The sequence below is a fragment of the Melanotaenia boesemani genome, chromosome 15 (assembly GCF_017639745.1).
Source record: "Melanotaenia boesemani isolate fMelBoe1 chromosome 15, fMelBoe1.pri, whole genome shotgun sequence".
NCBI classification, from domain to species: Eukaryota; Metazoa; Chordata; class Actinopteri; order Atheriniformes; family Melanotaeniidae; genus Melanotaenia; species Melanotaenia boesemani.
The window spans coordinates 32275496-32299999 of NC_055696.1; the positions used below are offsets into that span (position 1 = coordinate 32275496).

Here is a 24504-nt window from a genome sequence, read left to right on the forward strand (position 1 = left end):
TGAGCGAAGGTAAGCGATGGCCTGCTTTTCCAATTGCAACACACTCTGAGCTCATTTACAAAGTCATCTTGTTAGCCAGGGCAACCTGTGGATGAATCCACTCATCCTTTTTGGATGGACACACACAGAAACACACACGAGTGCTGTAAATTTGCAGTGAGTCCATTGGTGTTTTATGCAAAGAGTCTGAAGCTGGATAGGTTGCAATGAGACATATGCAAATCAGCCTGTCAGGAGGCATGGGGTGTATGGCAGAGGTGAACGCTTCTCCACTTAGGAAAATGCTGATAAGCAGCTGTGGATTTCCAAAACTTTATAACTCAACACTTTCTTTGTCGTGAAAAAACAGGGAGATAGAGAAGCTGGAGCAGCAAAAGCTGTTCACCTGAGGTGAGTCAGTGTGAGAGCCTGTTCATCTGTGACGCTTTAATATCTTTGTGTTTTTGTTTTTTCTAGTTTAGTTTGAATAATGATCATTTTTGTGAATTTATTACAGACTGAGAAAACTGTTGCAGAGTTTTATCAGAATAGCTGTCTTGCTTATGAATATTATAAGTAGGGTTCACACAGGAGTGTGTAGAGTTTGTGTGGTGGTGTGGAGGGGAGGGCACATTAGAATAAAGTCAAGATCATTTTCCTGGGTGGCCTGAGTGCTTCATTGTCCTGGTAAAGTTACAATCCTGTAGGAAAATCAGCTATATTTATCATTACAGATATTAAGATGAGCACAGACACGGTGGAGCAGTCGGAGGCTCCAGCTGAGCAGGCAGGTAAGAATTTTCTGCTTCATCCCAGCCGAATCTAAATCACAACACACAGCTGAACTCCACAGAAGTCACTCAGGAAAGTTGTTTTATTTGTTCTGACACTGCTGCTGTTCACATGGAAACTGGTTCATCACTATCTTTAAACTGGAAAAGCTTCTATTTTAGGGACTTATTGGGAATATTCTTTTGTGTTGACTTTAATGTATAAAAACATCTCTGGAAAATGAGAGGAATGTTCTTTAATTTAGGATTATCAGAGAGAACACATGTTTCAGGTTACAGGAACAATTTTAAGCTTCTTTTAAATTTTAATTCTTTTCAGGGACTTTTAGATTTAGTTTTTCATTTTGTTTTACTCATCAATGATCTTTACCACAGAAGGAAAAATTTATTTCTGTATTTAAACTTGAAGCAACAAATTGTCTGATCTGATACAAATAAAATATACATACAATTTTTTTCAATTGCTCATAATTTGTAGGACGCTGTGTGTGCAGGTCTGTACATGTGTGTGAAGATACTGTGGCAGTTAATTTGTGTGTGTGGATGTGCCTGAGGCTGTTTGCAGTAACATACAGGCAGCCTAGAGGCTGAGGACACGAGCCGTCCACAAAACAAAAACCAGGAACTAGTAGCAGAAAAATGTGGAACTTTTATTCAGACAATAGTTGCGTGAGAGAAGTGATCGACTCATCTTCATGGAAGTGCCAAATGTCTGCTTTTTGTCACAGCGTAAAATATCACTGTCAAAACTGGTGTTGGGGGTTATAACAGTTGCTTACAGTAAATCCACTTCCTGACAAAAAATACAGAAACACTGATGGAGACATTTTCTCTGGAGACGATGCTTAAAACACCAAAATACAAACAAAGTATTCTCCATTGTTCTGGTGTGCAAACAGAAACCCCAAAGTAAAATCTGTAGAACAAACCCAAAAGTATTTGTGTGAAGAGACACTGTTGGAGTGAACTGACTGCATGAGAAGGCAACAGAGGCTGAAAAGTTTATCTCAGGAGAATCTCTACCTGCACCTGTTCACTCCATACACACCTGCCTGTTAGATGATGTGTTTACACATGTTGGAGGTGAATGTGATTTGGAGGTAACAGCTGAGTTAATGAACTGATCTCATGGCATTGCATATTCAATCCCAGGTTCTCAAAAACCAGGAGTGCTGTGTAAAAGGTGAATTAAAAAACCCAGACAAGAGACATTTTATCTCAAGATAAAGTGGCTCATCTTGAATTTGCTGGTAGCAACAAGTCTCAGAGGTTAGGATGAGGGCTACAAACATCTGGAAAAGTAGGAAACAGCTGGAATAACATGCTGCAGCTGGTCAGTAAGCTGAACAGAAAGGGAGCATCTGGAGAGGCGCGGGCTGCATCTCCGCAGTATGTTTGATGGAGCACACGTCCAGAACATGCCAAACTCAGCAGTTCAGATAGGGATCAGACACGGAGCAGTGTGAAAGCTTCCGGTAATTTTCATAATAAAAGCCCCCAAGCAGATTTTCATTTACAAGCAGATCATTTACAAGTCAGGCTGTCTGTTGTTTTTTTTCATTATATACAGCGATACGTTTATCCTGGAACTGGAGAATCACACATTCTCCAGTTCTACTGTGAGTTCGTGATCTCGTGAATCTAATCAGGCAAACTGCATTTGCGGGAGCTCCGCTTCTAAACATGTTCCCGTGTGATCTGAGGTCGGCACACAGACGCCTCCGGTGGAAATTGGGAGTCAAGTAAAGATGGGAAGAGGTTCAGCAATCTGCAGAAAACTAAGTTCCAACATGCTGCTTATCAACATGAAGTGGAGTCAGAAGTAGCTAGAGAAAGGGGAGTCTGAACCAAGACCTTAATCCTAACGTTGTACTACTGAACTTAAAACTCAAATTTTTATCAATGAGACACCCCCTGGACAGCTAATTCAGCATCCACGTAGCATCCCAGCTACATTCTGAGCTCTCTCCAGCCAGTAAAAGTCTTTCTGGTGGTAACGCTTCTTCTTTTCCTTTATTACTCCATTAATGAGGTCTTGGATTTATTAGATGAATCATGTGCATGTTCAAAAGAAGCAGTGTGTTGATATCCAGCTGCGGGTGTGTTTTGGTAAAGCGAAACTCAGATGTAAAGTAAAGGAGTGAAGTGTGGTTTCTCAGCCTTGAGAACAGCGGCTCCAGGAGTGTGTAAAATAAATGTCAGTGTGCCACGGAAATAGTCAGAAACACTTCTTTTAAAGTCAGAAAGTTATGTAGTGCTACTTTAACATAACCTGACTATAAGCAAGTGTGTTTATTTGAAACCTTTCACATTTCACTGTGCTGATTAAAACAAACAAAAAAATGATGGTGAGAGAAAGAGACAATGATTTACAATTTACTGAGAGTGTATTTAAAAGGTTGTTGAGTTTAAACATTATTTCCAGCCAAACTGTTGTCTTATGATAATGACTTCATCACATTCTTCTGCACGACTTTGTCATTGGTTTCAAAGCTCAGTTTCACATAAAAACCTTTAATGGTTTTGCTGCTCTCCAGTGAAAATGTGATTTTACAGTCAAGGTAAAAGAAAACTTGCAGAACTTATCACTGCGGCAAACCTTTGTAACATTAGGAACGTATGACAGAGTCTGCATGAAACCAGTTTTCACACAAAACAAGGTAAGAAGAGAAACACGAAGGATGGTGACTGATAATGAAACTGGGTCTAGAAGATGCTACCAGAAGGAACACAAACCTCCGTCTCTGTGGTGAAAGTCCAGAATAACGTGTTCTTTTTCTTTTTTTCAGTCTCAAACACAAACTCGACTCTTGTGTAACTTGAAAGCAGATTAAACGTAAACAAAGGGGCATTTTTTACACAAAAGAGTAACGTTTTTGCAAGTTAATGCATGTAAGAAACTAAATAATCAGTTTTAGTACAAAGAGGAAAATACTTTTAACCATTCTGGAAACTATTATCTTGAAAATAACCATCAATCAACAGTCTGACAATTCAGCCTGTAAAAACAGACATTAACAGTGTTGCAGCCATGACTGAACCTCATTAATTGGACTCTGAGGGCATTTCCAGACATGATGTAGGAGAAAATAGGGCGTGCATCATATCTTCCTCGAGACCGGAAGTTAAGGTGCTGTTGTACCCGACTTAATTTCCCATTAAAAGTCCAAAATCAATAATAAGTTCTTGTCTGTGTAGCAAAAACTTGATATATTTGTCAGAATGCACTATAAATATTCACCAGCTTTTTTTTTTTTTTAGAAAATGCTCTAATTCTTGCAGAAAATAGTCCCCAAAAGCATACAGTTTACTTGAGCTGGAGTAGCTTTTTCTAAAACTACTTATTTAATCAACATGAGGAAATTCCTGACCTGTTTTAAAACATGAAACTGTATATTTTAATTCATTTTAAACCATTTGTAGAAGCTAGTGAGTTTTAAAACATGTGGCACACCCTGCAGGGACGGAGCTGGATTAACTCACAACTGATTTTAACTCTTTTTATGACAAATATGGAATGTTGTAAAAGTTTCCTGCAAGTATAGAATTGAAGTTGACCTTGATCACAGCGCATACTCGTTCCCACAGAATACCGACGCCGGCCAGGCCCCTGCTGTGTGTAAAGCATAGCAGCGGGAAACGGTTTTGGTTAAGAATCATATTCAGCCCTCAAGATGACGTTCAGACATGTGAAAGATTTCCCGTCCCTTTACTCCCAGCACAGTATGATTCATTTTTCTAGTTATAAAAGTGGTTTTACAACCATCAGATTTCATATTAAAAAAGCCTTTTTTTTGTATCTATGCACTGATGTGCAACCATTGTTTTTGTGTGTGTGTGTGTGTGTGTGTGTGTGTGTGTTCAGATACACACTTCCTGCGCTCGGGCTGATTTGCATGTTTTGGTCATTTCCATACTGGAACCTTGGCTGTAAAGCCGCTGTGAGGGGGGAGGGGCTGGAGAGGCGAGGGGAGAGGGGTTGGTGTGGTGGAGGCTTATGAGAGTATTTGCATGGTGTGTATCCAGCAGCTCGCTGCCTCTCTCACTCACTTTTTCTCTCTCTCTCTCTCTCTCTCAAATACACACCCAGAGCCAAAAAGGCCCAATTTGACATTCAAATGATGTGAGCTTATTCAGCAAACCTTTGTACTGTCTCACTCCGTCTCTCACACACACTCAGCTCTGACTCTTCTTGAAAAGAATTGTTTGTTTTTAGACACACATCTGTATGTGTGTGTATGTGAACGGTCAGTAGGCTCCTATACAGTAAAACATGTTGGAAGACGCACTTAAATGATAGAAAGCCAAATCACTTAGCTCTAAGATTTGTTTTAGAGGACTTGAACAGCCACAGTTCATTCTTGTAGCATCTATCTATCAGCAGCTACTAGATGAGAAGCAGGATACACCCTGGACCAGTTGCTAGTCTATCACAGGGCCCCTACTGTACCGGTTAATATATTTAAATTATTTTTAAAATGTGGTATATATATATATATATATATATATATATATATATATATATAAAACAAATCTTAGAGTCTGTCTATTAACACATCAAACAGTTCAGACAATACGCTCTGAAAACATGAAAAGAATTTAGTTAAATTCAGTTACAGCAGCAGGTTATCACATGTTATCATTTCACTTTAAGTAGAGAATAAATACGAGAATAAATAAGCCTAAATAGATAGATAATTGTAATTCTCTTAGAATCCAGTTCAGTCCCATCATTTTGATCTAGTTTAATGTAAATGGGTTTAATTCATCATAGCAAATCAGGCAACGTCTTCTCTTTCAGACGTAAAAAGTTGACTCAGATTATTTTGAGATTGCTTGTCTGATGGTAACTAAACTGATGTGTCTTGTTTTTGTTATTTTATTCATTTCACTTATTTTATATTTATTTGTTTAAGATAAAATTGGTCTATCATAGTTGTTTTTGCTTCATGCCACTTTGATGCCACCGTGCTGAGGAAGCCTGTGGATTACATTTATTCTGTATAGTTCAATTAAACTGTTATTAATCCAACTTGCATTCAACATTTGTTGCAATTAACCAGAAATAAAGTATCTATAACTCATCAGGCTCATGCTTACTGTAACAGAGCATGTTACTATCAACAGGTTACCTTTAAAGCCTGACATATGACATTTTGTTATTTGAACTTTTTTTAATTGGACTTTTAAACAAATGCCTTTTATGGAAATTCATTAGCATAATCTTAGGAGAAAACTTCTGGAAAATGAGTCTTTAAGACACCAGTGAAGTCTGTGGGGGTCAGAGAGACGTGTCAAATTGTATACAAAAGGATTTTAAGAAACATTTTGATTATGTAAGCGGTGCAGATTTCTCAGAAACATCTGTATGAAATATGATGAAGAGACATTATTAAGGTCTGAAAGAGAAAAGAATTCAGAGGTCAGGGAGTCTTTCTCTTGGCTTGTGTGAGAGCTCATTTACACATTTTACTTTAGAAAAATTCAACACTGTTTCATTTTTAGCAGAATTTTGATTTAATTTGTGGTAAAGTTAGATGAACATGTTGATCTTTCAACTTTCTCTGTTTCATTTTTCTGCTTGTTTTCGTTCTTGGTTCATCTTTAAGCACAGTGAGCCACATTTGTTTGAAAGACATCATATGAATATAACTGTGAACGTGACTGAAAAGCAGAGCCACCTTTTAAAATCTGTTTTTCTTTTTTACTTTCAACATTTAGAGCAAAACGGAATTGACTTCAGTCGTCAGGTAAGTCTCTGACATCACTTCCTGTGTATGAATGAATTCTCTGTCTTCATCAGGATGGGTTGATAGCTCGGGCTAACTTGTAACTTCTTTTTCTTTTAGCTCACAGCTACACTAATGATTGTTTCATAATCAAAAGTGTTTTAACTGTTGTCTAGGAAAACCTCTGGGATGACATTATAGCAAAGAAGCCACAATTTGAATGTTAAGAAGATAGTTTGGTGTCTTGGAAGTCTGGTTTTATGAGGGTCCTCTCCAAAGTCAGAGACCTGTATTGTTGAAAAGTGTCCATTAAATTGAAGCAAATATGCAACGTGTCTTCATGTGTAGATCAGCTCCACAGATGGTGGTTGTTTCTACAAGTTCATTAGACAAACACACATTCTTACTTAGTTTTACAGCAAACGTTAAAAAAAAAACTATAACTCTGCAGCAACATGTTGGCAAATAGGATTTATGAATAACATTCAACAGGCAAAGAAGGAATTTGAGACTGATCTGCAATGAAGAAATTTATAATCCACATTAACAATTATGGATCCGCATAACTTAAGTGTTTTTTTTATAAACCACATGGCTTTATTTATTTTGTGAATGGTGTGGTTTATCAAAAGAAAAAAACAACTGTTACATGGATCAAACTCTTTACATCACCATCACAAAATTGGACCAGGAAGGAAGAACTTAAATGAAAACTCAACACCGAAAACATAAAATGAATGTCCTTTAATAAAGACCAAAAAGTGGGACCCACAAGGTAAAACAAGCAAATAACACGAGGCACACAGGATCACAACACTAGGACTGATAGACACAGACGAAGTAAGGCGGCAAAGGAGGGAGTCAGTCAGGCACGGCAAAACGACGAGACGCAGGTGGAGCACAGCGGAGGACAGGTGCTACAGGAGGGCAGGAAGTTACCTGAAACAAGGCAAGACATTAGTGTACAAATAAAACAGGAAACAGCAAACCAGTGGTAACCAGAGGTAACCAGAGGTAACACTCATAAATGCACCACTTCAAACAATGTCATCTCAGGGCACTTTACAGACAAATCTACTCAATTCATAACAAATATAACCTGGTTAAAGAAAACCAACACAATGCATCAAATCTTGACTTGGATCCAATCCTCCATCCTGAGCATGCAAGAGGTGACGGCGGAAAGGAAAAACTTTGAGTTAGGAGGTTCCAGCGGATGTTCTGTCACACTGACTGCTGCACAAACCTGATAAATCTTATTTATTTAATTGTTTTTTCAGTTAAAGTACAATACTCATCAAGCTGCAGTTCGTCTTTTAATTGGGTTTTAAAAAAATTGCAACATGAGATTTTTTGCTTCCTGTAAACTTAAAATGCTCAGTTATTTCCTTAAAATAAAACCTCCCACTCAGTAGGTTTTCTAAACAACAGCAGCTTCTGTCGCTGCAGCTGGAATTTCGATCGTTTTCGTTCGTTATGCTGTTGCATTAAAAAGAGATGATGAGACTACTGCTGTAGGAAATGTCAGCTGGCTCATTTGCCTAATTTTTATGTGGTTTTCAGTTCATTTGAAAAACAGACAAAAATATATTTTAGTTCTGTTAGTTCCTTTGAAATGAAGCTGTTATGCCAACATGTGGCGTAATATCGGCCTGCTCTGGTTTATTTATTTGGAAAGTTTTGTGGAGCTAGTGACTCTTCTGTGCTGGTTGTAGTTCTGGTTTGATCCACGGCTCTTCCATGCTGAAGAGTCCCCTACGAGACAAAACGACTGACTGAAAAGTAAAATCAGCTCATTGGCAGCTTTGGTGTTTTTCAGAGCAGCTGCTCCTTTGTTGGATATAAATTCAGCAGTTTTTCAGATTTTTTATTAAATATTTGAACAAGTGAATGTTTCTTTCACTGCCTTCGCTTTCAGGAAGTGGCTTCAGGGGTTAGTAAGTCGGGTGGGATATTTGCATACTGGCTTGCTGAAGAGGAGGGAAAGCATCTATTAATCTTTGGATCATGTTTAGTGACCAAACTGGTCCAGGAGTGAATGTTCGTTGGTCTGTTAGTGTCTCTGCTTTGTCTTCATGCACCACACAAGCACAATCAGCCAGAACTGTCAACACAAATGAGTCTTATGTAGAGTTTATAGAATATAGAAGAAGTTATATAGACTTTAATCTGTTAATATGTGATAGTTATGTGTTAGTTCGGATGCGTTTTCTACATCTTAGATAAAGACAGAGGACATCAACGACTCACCTCCGTCCACTCTGAAGACATGCCACCTCACACAGAGCTCACCTGTGCATGGAAGCCAGCTGAGTGGGGTAAGGCACACTCGCTCAGGAAAACTTAATCTTAACTTAATAAAAGATGTAATAATTGATGGACAGATTTTAAAGTCCTATACTGTTTACATCCTCGCTGATTATTTTGTTTCGCTTCAGGAGCTCACCTCCCTCCACCCCATGGTTTTGATGCCACCCTCTCACCTGCCGTCTCCCTCCCCCTTCCTGCTCTCCCAGAGTCCCTCCAGCCATCAAGGTGGAGTCTCAGGAAACTTCCACTGAGTCAACTCTGATGGAAACTGAGCTAATGGTTCATAGGGGAAAAGCAGTGATATTCAAAACAGCCATTTCAGTACTTAGGGAAAGAGATTTGATCTGTCTGTACAGCAACCGGGGAAACAGGCAAGAATAGCTAATCTTCCACAGTCTAGCTTTCTAATTAACAAGTTATATCTTTGAGTGTGTGTGTGTGTGTGTGTGTGTGTGTGTGTGTGTGTGTGTGTGTGTGTGTGTGTGTGTGTGTGTGTGTGTGTGTGTGTGTGTGTAAAGGATCAGTGGGATATTTTTTTAAAGCTAGCTTGCAACATTAAGCTAGAATCAGAGCATCTCTTAGCAAAAAAGTAGTTTATTCAAACGTACTACGAGTATACTTTTTTATACTTAAACTGAGATAGTATACTGATAGTACACTGAAAGTTTACTTTTTATATACTATATATTATATACTTAAGAATAGTATGGTGAAGTATATTTAGCTTATACTGATAAGTATGAAAAAAAGTCTGAGACGAAGTACATTAACACTACAACTTATACTTCAATAATAAAGCTCATACTTGTAATTAAGTATACTTTCTACTTCTTTCTGTTACAAAGTACTAATACTTAGTACAGGAGTGCCTAAGTCCAGTCCTCGAGAGCTACTATCCTGCAACTTTAAGATGCATCCCTTCTCCAGCACACCTGAATCAAGCGAATGTGTCGTTGCCAGCGTCTGCAGAGCTGGACGACGTGCAGGAGGGAACGCAGCCATTTCATTCAGGTGTGTTGAAGAAGGGATGCATCTAAAAGTTGCCGGATAGTAGATCTCGAGGACTTGGGCTCCCCTGAAGTACAGAATAAGGTCAAGTCACTGAGTCGTGCTTACATTTAATTTAGCAGAATAAAAAAGCTTTTCACGGCACACGTTTGCTTAGAGGTATTACCGCTGTTATAAACGTACATTTTCAGGATCATGTAGTGCTGGAGTTTAAAAGTTTACAGTAAACAGTCTGTGTGCTCAACCGAATTACCTTTATGTTCCTAAAAGTTCAGTTTTAGTCATTCTAAGTTCATAAAAGTATAAAGCATGCTTCAGAAAACTAAAATGTGGACTAGACGTATTTACATACACTAGTAGTATATAGATGAGGGTACTGTATACTTATAAGTGTACTTTTATAAACTTAAAATGTTCTAATTTAGTCTGAAGAAGTATTAAGTTAGTATACTTTCTAGGACACTAGAAGTACATGGTCCGTGGTATACCTGCTACACTTATTCTCAAGTATACTTAATGAAATAAACTTTAAGTATACTACTTTTGCTAAGGGCTGAGTATTGAGGCCAAAGTAAGCCATCCTGCCTTGTTTGTTTTATTATAAACCCGACGTGACAATGAAACATGATGTTTTTCCTGCAAGAAGCATTTATTAATTTCCTAATTGATGAAAAACTTTTACTTATTTATGTTTTTATACCACAGCTCTTCTGCAGCCCAACCTGCTGTCCCTCCCTAGCCAGAGTCAAACTAGTCTTCTTCAGCACCAACCTGGACTGGCTCTGACCCCACAGGTAACAAATGTCATCTACACAAAGCAAACATGGCGACAGTTAGGAGAGGAGGAGACAGAAAATGAGTAAACATAGGTGTAAAAAAACATGAATGAGGAAGAAAAATCTTTAAACACATTTAATAAACAAACAAACACCACTTTATAACATAGCCATTAGAAAAACTTTTCACTTTCTATATCTTCTACTGCAATCTTCTGTCATTGTTGCAAATAAATCAATAAGTCAATTAACACACCAAACCTTGTGCATTGCAATCATGCAAATACTGGCCCTGGATGTAAGTCATAATTCTTAAGGATGGTTGAATATTTCAGATTTAAGGAAAATAGAATTATGAATGCCATCATTTAAAGTGACATGTGACATTTGAAATGCTTGATGTGACTACAGGTGCTTCTTGAACCTTGGACTGGTTCGTGTAGGTGAGGTAGATGAGGTCACCTGTCAGACGTAAGAACAGCAGAGCTGCTAAACCCGTCCCTCTTAACTCCATTCCCTCCATTGTTTGACATATTCATTGTTACATCCACTGCTTACTTCGGCACTGTTATGTGTTTTATTTTATTTTTTTTGTTTTAAACTAACATCACAGTTGAAGCTGAGCCCATTACCAGCACAAAAGAAACAAGGAAGTTAAAATGAATGATGAATTGGGCCATAACTGTCTAATAAGATGTGCACACTATACTGTACCAAAGATGGTTAGCATCATCCGAGTCACCCCAGTGCACAGTTTTCTGTTTCAGAGAAAACGGCTGATGGACTTGTGTCTTGGCTTGTGAGCCGCTGTGGTGCTCCTCTGCTAATGAGTTTGGGCTCTAAAAAGTTGATGTTGACTCTGACAGACTGAGATTAGTTGCCTGAAAAGAAAAGCACCATTTAATTTTAAAAGTACAAATACTCATGCTTTAATTTTAAAAGTGTACTAATATTTTTTAGCTACAGAGGGTATTTAACCTGTACATTAAGGTGCATTAACACAATTAGACTAGATGCAGCATATACATACTTCTCCCTTAAAACCTTGAAGCAAGTTACTCAGCCTTTAAATTGATGTGCTTCATCAGGCTGAGTAATAATAAGTGTTGCTGCAAATATGCTATCTTTCCATAAGGCTCAGTTATTTATTTGAACAAGCCCAGATTCTCAGTTTCACCTGATACAGTTTATTCTGCACCAACAGAACAGCAACACAAACAGCTCAGTGGAAGAACTGGGTGACCTGGCCCTTCTTCGTCCAGCTTTCAAACTCATCTTAGACTCTGAGCTTTTATAGCGTGCTATTCTAGCCTTTCCTGAGAAGAGAATAAAATTAAATGAAAAGGCAAATTGCAAAACGTCTAATTTCAAAGGAATACCTCTCCTCTGGTGAATTCTTGGATAAAAAAATGTGACATCAGTTTTCCATGCAGGTCCCAAAAACTTTCTGGAACACACTATAAGGAGGGGCATCAGAGAGAAGGAAAGAAAAGAAACTTAATGATCTCTCCCTGCTGAATCCAACACAAATACTTATTATTTTAACTACACAAGTTTTTAAGAAAAACCCAGATTTCAAGAAATTTTCAAACAATGCTTACATTTAAGAATGTTTTTAAGGGAAGTTTAGGTTTTAATAACTGGGTTAACAGTTTCATATGTTTGTCAGAGGTCCAACAACATTGTTTTCAGTGTATTACCCCAAATTCAGCCTTGGTCCTTGATTTCATCCATTCCAAATGTGGCTCTTGTGAGCTCTACTGAGAACGGGCTGTTTCTGTGCCTGAACCTTTAAATGTTCATGAGTGGTGCCTGGCCACGCCACGCCACGCCACGCCACGCCACGCCACGCCCCTCTCTGGGAGAGGATCCTGCCTTCGCTGGCACCCTCTTGGTGATTTTAGAGTGCGGGCTCAGCTAGCTGGGGGGGCGGGTCAGTGACAGTATCCCTTTGTTATTTCCCTTTGTGAGGTCATTGAGGGAAAGATCTCAGACTCACCTATTTGAGCACACATTCACTATAAAGTGGATCAAGCAAGTAAAAGAGGAGACAGAATTTCTCATTTTGGGGCCTCACACACAGGCTAGGAGGACACATATGACTGTTAAAAAACCTTTGGAAAGTTAATTTTACATAATATGGGACCTTTAATAACTGCTGTTTTTTTCCACCAGCAGTAAAAATTTTGTCTGCAAAAAAAACAAGTAACTCCCTGAAGAACAAGCTGTAGTTATTAAATTCACTTGTAACAGCAGCAGAAAACATAGCAACTGAGCAAATAAATCAAATAAAAATCTGTTTAAATCTTCATTGTATGAAGTTAAACATTCCTCTCTGCGATGCTTAACTCTGATCCAGGCTATGAGTCGCTCAGGCCTGGCAGGACCTTCTATGGAGAACCACTTGGACATGTCCCACTTGCAGATGCCCAAACACATGTCGGTAGCACCGCAGGAAGAACCCAGTGATCTAGAGGAACTGGAGCAGTTTGCAAAAGCATTCAAACAAAGACGCATCAAACTGGGCTTCACTCAGGTAACAAAGAAGTAACCACACCCTGTTTCCCTCTGAAGCCTTGAAAGCTTATTTTCTCAACTTCTCATGATCTGAGGAAAGGTATAGTGAAAATAGGAGGACTTGACTTCATCAACACACGAAGCATTAACACTGTGGTGTTCTGTTATGAAAAATGGTCAAGCAGCCATCTGTTGGTGAGATTTCTTGCAGTAAAGCAGTGGGTTTTCAGTTCAGACAGAACGTGGAAGTTAACATGTTTTTCGTGTTCTGCTACACTGGATGGCCATAAAACATTTGCCTTTAAATATTCTAGTCAGTTTAAAATTGAACACAGATAATATTGGTGAGGTAAACATTTGTTGATGGACAAAGTTGTTTCAGCTTCGTCCATCCAGGTTTGGTGATTTTAACATCCATGCAGACAAACCTCAGGACAAAGGGACTAAAGACCTGAGTAACAGAGAACTTTGGGCTGACTCAGCATATAACAGAGCCCACACACACTAAAGGACACACTCTAGATTTAGTGATTTCAAAGGGTTTGGACTTTTCCAAGGTTGCTGTGTGTGATGTGGGCCTGTCTGATCCTTACCATGTTTTCTTTGAGAGTATGGTTCCTGTTCACACTAATGTCTCAGTGGAGGTGATCACAAAATGGTGTTTGACTGAAAACACGAGTGGAATGTTTAACCAGGTCTTCTCTTTAACACCTGCCCTGTCAGGTTGAACAGTCAATAACCTTGTCACTAGTTTTAATGCTAAAATAATAAATTTTATGGACACCAGGGATCGAATTACGGGGGAGCTACAGGGAGCTCGGCTCCCCTGAAAGGCACAGGAGCTCTCCTAAAGACATTCAGCTGATACATTGAGGGGGAGTCCTAAAAATAGTTCACTTTCAGGTTACATTTAATTTTTCCAAAAGGTTCCTGATGTGTCTCGAAAAGAAAAGCATTTATTTGTCAGCTTTGTTGGAATGCAAGGAAGTCCTGTTTCTCTGACATTATAATGCTTGAGCCTTATTCACTTCTGTCCACAGGATTACAAACCCTCCTGTGTCAGTAGCACCTGAACTTTATTCAACTAAAACCTGCAATGAGTTCGCCAAATTCTTCACAGACAAAATCCAGAATATCAGAAAAGCAGTTGGTTCATCAGCAGCATGTTCAACAGACATACTGTGTCCATAAAAACCAGTTTAAACACCATGACAGTTTAATCCCATTAACAGCAAAGATCTGGGGGACATCTTACGTCCGCTGAACTCCTCTTTGATCATCCTGCCCACAGGTTTTTTTCAAAAAGGTCTGAAAGACTCTGGATCCAGATCTGGTACAGATTGTGAGCTTGTCTTTAATTTCGGGCGTCTTCCCAGAACTTCCAGAAACAGCTGTAATGAAGCCTCTGCTAAAAAGGGACAATCTAGACAAAACACAAATGAACAACTTCAGACCCATCTCAAATTTTCTATTTCTAAGTAAGATCATCGAAAAAGCCGTTTTTCATCAGCTAAATGACTTTTTAACACAAAACAACTGCTACGATGTCTTCTAGTTAGGTCTTAGACAGCACCACAGCACTGAGATGCTCTGACCAAAGTCATTAATGACATATGTTTGAACACAGACGATGGAAAAATGTTTTAGTCTTACTGGACCCCAGTGCTGCATTTGATACAGTCTACCACAATATATTACTCCCGACTGGAGAACTGGATGGGCCTCTCTGGCATTGTACTACACTAGTTGAAAATGTATTTAAAGTACAGAAAGTACTTTGTGTCAATAGGTAACTTTACATCTGAGCAGACAAGAATTACATGTGGAGTTCCCCAAGGTTCCATCCTGGGGCCTCTTCTATTTAACATCTACATGCTCCCACTGGCACAGGTCATGAGGAAAAACAAAATTAGTTACCATAGCTACGCAGATGACACACAGATATATATTACAATGTCACCAGGAGACCGAGGCCCCGTACAGGCTCTTGCATTGAAGAGATTAATGACTGGATGTGATTGAACTTTATTGAGTTAAACAAAAACAAAACTGAGGTGATGGTCTTTGGAGCCAAAAAGAAACAATTAAAAACCACCAACCAGGCCAGAAATCTGGGTGTAGTGATGGACTCAGACCTTAACTTTGTGAAACACATTAAGGGAATTACAAAGTCAGCCTACTATCACCTTAAGAACATATCAAGGGTAAAAGATCAGATGTCTCAGCAGGACCTGGAAAAACTAGTCCAGTTGGCTTGATTATTGTAACAGAGTTTTTACAGGTTCTACCTAAAACATCAGTCAGACACCTGCAGCTGGGCCAGAACTCTGCTGGTCGAGTCCTCACTAAGACCAAGAAAGTGGACCACATCAGTCCAGCTCTGAGGTCTTTACACTGGCTGCCGGTCCATCAGAGGATAGACTTTAAAGTTCTGCTGCTGGTCTATAAAGCTCTGAATGGTTTTGGACCAACATACATCAGAGACCTCTTGACCCAGTATGAACCGACCAGAACCCTCAGGTCATTTGGATCCAGTTTCTTATCGATTCCCAGAGTCAGAACCAGACATGGAGACGCTGCATTCAGCAATTAGCTCAGACCTTTCTTGGGAGACCGTTATTTATCTGCAGAGCAGTGGCAGCAGGCAACAGCAGAATTTGTACATTACTTATAATCGACTGTTTTATTGCTGCATCAATACAGAATCGTCCACATCCGCATCGTGATGCAATGCAGAAATGATTCAATTAAACCCGTAGCAGCTATTTTTCTAAGGCAGTCAGAAGACTGTGTTGTGTTGTTGATGGTTTTTGTGGTCATATCAAATGTGGAAAACTGAAACTAAAGTTGTAATAAAAATAAATGATCCTATTTAGTTCTTATTGCACATAGCATCTTATCTTGAATAAAAACTGCACATTATGCATGTTAGTCCTTTTGTTTGGATTTCTGTTAACATAAAATAGTGAATTATAAACATTATAATAATATTAAGATTATATATTAATATATAATATTAGATTATAAATGTTGTTAAGACCAGGAGATAGAAAGATAAATCTGATCTTTAGTTGCTGATCAAATAGGTTTTGGTCTTGAACCCTTTTAAACATTTCCATGAGAAAGTGGTGTCCTTCATATGTTCTGCTGTGTTTGTGATCCATTACAGGGAGATGTCGGCCTTGCAATGGGAAAACTGTACGGGAATGACTTCAGTCAGACTACAATCTCACGCTTTGAAGCTCTAAATCTAAGCTTCAAAAACATGTGCAAGCTCAAACCGCTGCTGGAGAAATGGCTTAGTGATGCAGGTACAGCAAAATAACTACAATAAGCAGTGCTGTTTGTATCATAACATCAAAGATTAGATAAAGAAGCCAAACTCATCAAATGCATCTCTCACACAATAATTTAATTAAAAAACAAAAAGTTTTATTTCATTTGTTGAGGTACTTTACAATTTATACACAGTTCTTCAATCACAGTCAGTCTTAACAAAATGAGCAATAACATGTAAACAATAAAGGTGGTAAATACGTGTGTGTTGCAAAAAGCAGAGCAGATACGAATAAAGTTTGAATTTATTTATACCCTATAATTTACAATAATATGGAAGTTAATTATAAGATTAAATTCTATTCAGCTTTATTTACAAAACGCCAATTTACAACAAAGTCATCTCAAGGCCCTTTAACAGACAGTCCAATTTATTTGTTTTACAGTTATAATTCAATCAAAACTATTTGTTTTATAAGTTTATAATGTGTTCACATATGAACCGATTCATAAAAAAGGAGATTGCATAGCTAGAGAAACCAAAGCACTATATAAAATCTTTTCTTCAGTTCCATCCCCCGGTCTGAACATGCACGGTGCACAACCAGACTCAGGGAGGGCGACCATCTGCCCCAGCTGGTCAGGGATGGAGAGGACGGGTGGGGTTAACAAGTAAAAAAGAAAGAAAAGCAACCTCAGCCTATAGCAGCAGAACTTAAGGGACGGATAAGGAGATGGGTGTGAAGACAGTCTTTTATATAAGATATAGCAAAAAGGAAAGTTTTAAACCTTTTCTTAATAGAGAGGATGTCTGCTTCCTAAACCCAGACTGGTAGTTGAATCCATAAGAGAGGAGCCTGAAAACTGTAGGCTCCGCCTCTCATCACTCCAGGAAACACAAGTATGATATTAGATTTACTTCTGTAGAGCCTGATCAAGATGCACCTAAAACTACTTTGCTTTGGAAAATGTATTTTATTTTATTTAGTTCATTTGCCAAGATTTAGATGAGAACATTTTTTCTACTTTAACTTGTTGGTCCTTTAGATTTCTCCCATGATTTTGAAGCACAGTATTAATACTGCAGCAAAAAATATAACACTTTTTCTTTACATTAGAAAACTCCCCTTCTGACACAATGAGCACCTCGACCTCTCTGCCACCGCTGATGGAGGGCTATGGACGCAAACGGAAGAAGAGGACAAGTATTGAAACAAACATCAAGATGACGTTGGAGAAACGCTTCATGGATGTAAGTCCAAGATGGATTCAGTTTTTATTTTACCAAGTTAAAAATGCTGAGCTGATTCAATACACAATTCTTTATCAAATCTCATCACATTTGGGGGTTTTAGAATCCAAAACCTAACTCCGAGGAGATAACCCTGATCTCAGAGCAGCTGTCCATGGAGAAGGAGGTGGTTCGAGTTTGGTTCTGTAATCGTCGTCAGAAGGAAAAAAGGATCTACTGCCCTGTGGCTGCTTTACCAGTCAAATCTCACAGCTACAACTCCCGAATGGTTAGCTGTCTAACCCACTCATCTCTTTCACACTAAAACTGTTGGGACTGTTAGGGATGGAAAAGAGTACAACTTATTTTAATACATTTTTTAATATCATATATATATATAATACAGTGGATATAAAGTCTAGACACCCCTGTCCAAATGCCAGGTTTTCGTGATGTAAAAAAATGACATCAAGATAAACAGTTTCACAGCTTTTTCCACCTTTCATGTGACCTATAATAATATGTACAACACAACCGAAAAACAAACAGAAGTCTTTCAGGGAGGTGAAGTAAAAACAAACTGAGATAATGTGGTTGCATGAGTGTGCACACCCTTTTATAACTGGGGATGTGGCTGTGTTCAGTTTTAACCAATCACAGTCAAACTCATGTTAAACTGGAGTCAGCACACACCTGTTCCCATTTAAAGTGCCTCTGATCAACCCCAAATAAAGTTCAGCTGTTCTGGGCGACTTTTCCTGACACATCTTCCAGCACAAGCCATGGTCTGCAGAGAGCTCTCAAAGCATCAGAGGGATCTCATTATTCAAAGATATCAGTCAGGTGAAGGCTACAGAAGAATTTCCAAGGACTTAAATATACCATGAAACACTCTGAAGACATTCATCATCAAGTGGAGATAATATGGCACAATAGTGACATTACCAAGGACGTCCATCCAAACCTGATAATAGGATGAGAAGAAAACTAGCCAGGGAGGCGTCAAAGTGGCCGATAGCAACACTGAAGGAGCTGCAGGAATTTCTGGCAGGCTGTGTAGTACATGTGACAACACTCTCCCATCTTCTTCATATGTCTGGGCTATGGGGTAGGGTGGCAAGACGGAAGCCTTATCTTACAAAGAAAAATATCCAAGCTGGGCTTAATTTTGCCAAAAGACATCGGAAATCTCCCAAACGCATGTTGGAAAATGTGTTATGGTCTGATGAAACCAAGGTTGAACTTTTTGGACATAATTCCAAAAGGTATATTTGGCACAAAAAAACCAAATAAATAAATAAACCACTGCACCACAGTGAAGTATGGTGGTGGCAGCATCATGCTTTGGGACTGTTTTTCTTCAGCTGGAACTGGGGCCTTAGTCAGGGTGGAGGGAGCGGATTATGAACAGTTCCAAAACCCAGTCAGTGTTGGCAGAAAACCTTCGGCCTTCTTTTAGAAAGCTGAAGATGAACTTCATCTTTCAGCATGACAATGACCAAAGCACACATCTAAATCAACAACAGAACGGCTTCACCGGAGTAAGACTGAGGCTTTGGAATGGACCAGCCAGAGTCCAGACCTGAATCCCATCGAACATCTGTGGGGTGATCTGTGCACAGGAGGTGCCCTCGCAATCGGTCAGCTTTGGAGTGGTTTTACAAAGAAGAGATGAGCCACGCAGACAGGTTACTGCCCAAAAAGACAGCGCTGTCATAAAAGACTGAGTGATGTCATAAAAGCCAAAGGTGCTGCAACAAAGTTTTAGTTTAAGGGTGTGCATATTTATGCAACCAGGTTAAGTTTATTTTATATTTTAAAGGTTTCTGTTTGTTTTTCACTTGTGTTGTACAGGTTTTATTAGGTCATATTAAAAGTGGAAAAGTTGTGAAAATATTTGTCTTGCTGTCATTTTTTTTACATCACGAAAACCTGGCATTTGGACAGGGGTGTGTAGACTTTTCATATCCACTGTGTGTGTGTGTGTGTAGACACAATCCATCAATCATCCACATCATTAAAAAACTAAGAAAAAAAAAACTTAGCCGTTGCTGCTTAAATAATGAAATGGTACATTGTGTAAGAATTACTGACATCTAGTGTAAAGATCGACATAGAAATTACTTCAAATCCCTAAACACAGTTAGGAAATGATGGTGGCCGTTAGTGGCCAAAATTATTACAAACATAACATGTTTTCATCTACGAGTCTATCCAGTGAACTCAGGCGCAGCAATGACTGCACCACAGGTAACTGTTTTTGGTGCCTTTTAAGGTGTTACTTATCCCAAACTAGCACCTACCAAACAAAGATGGTACTCCAGTTTAGAGCTCAGAGGGTTCTCACTTCACACACAGTTGTTTGGTCATTCAGAGACACCGTAGTCGCACAAATATTGCAGCTACCGTGAGTGTGGACCCACAGTAAGTAGATATAAATGGCTCATTTGAAAATAATTAAAATATAAAAGAACATTCTTGTAACGTGATTAAATGTCAATAGAAAAATTTTAATCATATATTACATTTTTCTGTCACTGACGTTTGATTTTGTTACACACTGCACCTTTAATAGACTTTTAGTTGTCCAGTGCTTTTTCTCTCCTTGACCACAACGTTATTCAGCTGTTAAAGCAAGAAATAACTGTTTAAAAGAAAGACATCTTCTGGTCCTACAATGTATTTTTAATTTCTTTCAGGCCTCAGCATCCAGACCATATAGCCCTCTGGCCTCAGGTGCAGGCAAGTAATTTCTCACTACAGATCATATTCCATTCATGAGTAATGTGATTAAAATTGATTATTATTACACAAATTCAAATAGTACGTATAAAATATTTTCCCTATATTACCTTTGTGTCAGAAAAAATGCAATTGAATAAAAAAAAATGTAGACATGTTTATCTGTTTTTTCCCTTAACTGACAAAAATCTTTTCCCTACAGTTTCATCAAATTCCTCCCCAAACAGCATAAGCCGTGAACCCTCTCCCAACAGTCTATCCACAGCCTCAGTTTCTCTAACCACGCAGGTCAACCCAGCTTCCTACGGCACACCCGGGTAAAATAAATAAATCCCACAACACCTTCATTTTCTACAACTATACATAACAGAGCGTGAAACCCTTGTCTATTTCTGAGGTTAATTTAGACTACAGAATAAAAACTGGACTTCTCATCTATTTGTTGAAGATAATCTTGTTGTCTATTTGCAGGTCCTGGTACCGTGCATGGAATGCTGCATACCATCACTGAGAAACACAAACTCTATCATATGAAGCTTTTGTAGATTTTTTGTTTTTGTTTTAAGAAGGATAAGGACGGGGAGACACCAAACACACTACCCCTGTCCTAAACAGGATTATGACTACAGGCCAACCTTCAGATGGAGACATACAACAAGAAGCAGTTGTGTAGAAGTCAGTCCATCACTAATGAAAGTCCTTCAAACTAGTCATGTGACTCCGTATTCTACTGCAAAGATGAAGGGACGACCAGCACATAAAAACAAACATCAAACACTGTTGGGAGGTTGCATGTTTGAGTTTCGAGTCAAATCATTTATTTATGTTGAAGGATTCATGTGCAAACTCAGGTTGTATGTTAAATTGCTCCTTTTTGCCTTTCTTCTCTCTGCAAAGAGAAAAGTTATCGCTGTGATACATTTAACTTTACATGTCAGTTGCATTTATGTAGCACCAGTTAACAAAAAATGAATGTAGCACTCAGCATAACCACAGCTGCCTTTTTATTTGCTTCTTACAATTTTACTTAAATAAAAATGAATCAAAAACATAATCAGATATTCAAACTAGTGAAAGTATAAGAAAAATGTAGTCAAATAAATGAGGAAAAAGAAACATACTTGATAATATAATTATTGAGGATGATGATTCAATATTATGCATCTGTGTTAAGCTTGTTGGGGGCGGGGCTTAGTGAATGATGTCATCAGGTGTGATGGTGCGAGATTTCTAACCTTAGAAAAACTGTTCTTTATGCTCATTAGGCAGGAAAAGTCAAAGACAATTAATAAAGAGTTTAAACTTTAACAGCCTACTCAGATGATGACAGTAGTTATCACACACAGCTTACATCACGTTATGAAGGCATCAACAGTTTGGGACATGTCACTTTCAGGGTACCAGTGCTTCTTCAACTTCACAGTTCTTTAGGAATGTAAGAAAAGGATTCCAGATGCCTTTAAATTCAGCTGATTTCTTTTTTATCGTGTATGTTAACTTTTCAAGGACATGGCATGCTGATAGTTCTTCCAGCCAGCGTCCAATCAAATTACTCTTGACGTCTTTCCAGCAAAGAGAGATCAAGCGTCTAAGTACTAAACATAAGTCCGTAATTTCCTTCTCTTTGCTGCTTGGCTTTCAGTCTTTTAGGTTCAGATTAAGAATACAAAGTACAGGACAGTCGGGTACTGGATTCAAGGTCATCTGAGAAATATATTTTATAAAGTCACAGCAGCTCTAGTCTGAGCAGCCCAGAAATACCATTGTAAACTGGGTAACTGTAATCCTCTTCTCTCATATGGCAGGTAAAGGAGGGATAGTCTCAAGCTTGACCTTCTATTTATTCCAAATAAACTTCATTTTGGGGAAGAAATGGGGTAAAGGGATCGATTGAAAGAGATATAAAAACCTTTGGTAATATTTTCATTTTAATTATATTTATTTTTCACAAAACCGTCTGACATCATAAAACTATTCTGATCTGGATTAATCACAATTGGAAGAACCAGTTCCAGTCTTCTGGCCATAACTTTAGCGATGATCTTAGCATCCGTGTTAAGCAGTGAAATGGGTCTATACGATGTGGATGTAGGGGATTTATTAGGTTTCAAAATTACTGTAATCAGAGCACTCAGAGAATCTGGAAGACAACCCTGTTGAAAGGCCTCCTCATTCATACCTAAAAGAGGTTCAATTCATTTATTCTTGAATATCTTATAGATATCAGCTGGTAGACCATCAGGGCTTGCAGCTTTACCTCCTCTTATGTTAGTAATAGAGTCAGTGATTTCTGAGGCATCTAATTTCTTATCCATATGTGCTTTAACATTGTCTGGTATGGAGGGAATATAAAGATCGTCCTGAAATTCAGATTGTATTTCCAAATTTCCTGATGATTCGGATGCATATAATATTTTATAGTAACTGGAGAAGGTGTCATTAATTTCCTGAGGGTGTGTTGTTATTGCTCCACTCTGAGTTTTAACTGCTGTAGTTAAATTTCTTTAATCGCCAGGCCAACAATCTTCCCAGTTTTCCACCTTGATCATCGTAGCTGTTTGATCTGAATTTAACTGTTTTCTGCGGTGGCAGCATCATGATCTGAGTGGGTCAGGACGGCTCGCTATCAGTGATGAAAACATTAATTATGAATTATAGCTAGCTAAAGGAAAAAGCAAACAAATGAGGCTAAAAAAGGAGTCGCTTAAAAACTTAACGCTTTGAATGACCAAGCCAAAGCCCTGACTTTAATCCAACAAAAATGCTGAGAATGAGCCTAAAGTGAGTAAAATATCCCAGAGTTGTGGCTAAAAGTCCAGTAAACTGCATCCAGATGTTATACTGAGTGTTTTTCCTCAACTGTTGCTTAACAAAGCTGAATTTGTTGAAGTTTTATATTACTCATTAAGTTTTTTGTATAAACTTTAGAGTTTTGTGAAAATCTAATATTTTCTTTTAATATAAAACATGTCAAGTATAATTAAAATGGTAAAGTATTTGGTACTTTAGTAAACTAAACCACATTCCCGATAGCATTGTTTGCTTCGTAGAGTAAACCAGCACCTCTTGTAAACTTTTCCTCTTTGTATTGATGAATTCTGAAAATGCTGATAACTAGTCAGCTGTGAGATATGAACATCTTAGAAACACTGGTGTGAAGAACACTACCTGCTCTCACGTCTCCACAGCCCTGTGTAATCCGTGTGTGAAATGGTTTTAAAAAGCTGAAAATGTAATATTACTAAATTCTCTGTTCTTCACTGCTGTAATGTCTGTAATCTGAATAAATTTAAAGTGTTTGTATGGATGATGTCTTATTATACCTGAACCGATCAGGTTAAACCGAAAACCAACATAAAACCACCCAAAAATCTTTTCTCTTCTTTTTTTCTAAAACGCTGTAGGGACTATTTTCAGCTGTGGATGAATACAGTCAGTACACTGGTTTATCCCTACTAGTGCACAGATTACACATCTGTTGTTTTCATGCAGTTTGTTGACTATTAGAAGATCCAGATTATCATCAAGCCTTAACTTTGCTCCACAGCCTTCATGAATAATCTCCTGACCAAAGCCGAGGCCGCTGCTGTAGGTCGGCCATTCAGCCGCACATCAGATCTCAAATCTATGTCAAACCACGTTTATGTTACGTTTTTTAAAAACCTGATTTCTTTTTGTGTGCAAACTGTACATTTAATTTTGTTTTATGAAAATGTGTTGTGGTATGAAACTGATTTAACCCATGAAATAAAGCCAAACTCTCATTTTACTTATGCTGCAGTCGCATCAGTAACTGTTTACGTCTTCTTACAGTCATTAAACACAAGATGGCTCTGTGTGTGTGTGTGTGTGTGTTGAATTAAGTGATCCAAACACACAGTTGTTCCTCACATTAAATTTACCTTGTTTCAGTAGTTTTTAATGTAATTTGGGCTTATTAAACATTTGTATATTTCATCTGTATTTGTACCATTTGTTCTCAAAAAAGGGTCTATAAAAGAAAAAAGACTAGTCAATACAGCTAGAGATGATTAGTGATTCCAGAGGTCAGAGATCAGTGAAGATGAACTTTGGATGTAAAGACTTACAGACATGACTGGGTAGTAAATAAATGCACTGCACATAAGTCACCTGGTCCACAAATA

The 24504-nt window shown here is 38.3% G+C and overlaps 1 protein-coding gene across 1 annotated transcript; it reads left to right on the forward strand.

Moving 5' to 3' along the window:
- Positions 1–281: 281 nt before the first annotated feature.
- On the forward strand, positions 282–24504 carry pou2f3 (POU class 2 homeobox 3). The gene is made up of 13 exons (XM_042007668.1): positions 282–390; positions 714–770; positions 6492–6520; positions 8722–8817; positions 8938–9034; positions 10523–10611; positions 12953–13129; positions 16280–16421; positions 17505–17638; positions 17742–17906; positions 20317–20359; positions 20562–20676; positions 20831–24504. Exons 2-13 carry the CDS (start codon positions 722–724, stop codon positions 20868–20870), a joined length of 1176 nt encoding a protein of 391 aa, XP_041863602.1. The 5' UTR covers positions 282–390; positions 714–721; the 3' UTR covers positions 20871–24504.

Coding starts and splice junctions, on each gene's coding strand:
- pou2f3 (XM_042007668.1), top strand. CDS start 722: ATGAGCACAGACACGGTGGAGCAGTCGGAGGCTCCAGCTGAGCAGGCA. Junction 16,422..17,504: donor GAAATGGCTTAGTGATGCAG/GTACAGCAAAAT, acceptor TCTTTACATTAG/AAAACTCCCCTTCTGACACA. Junction 17,639..17,741: donor TGGAGAAACGCTTCATGGAT/GTAAGTCCAAGA, acceptor TGGGGGTTTTAG/AATCCAAAACCTAACTCCGA.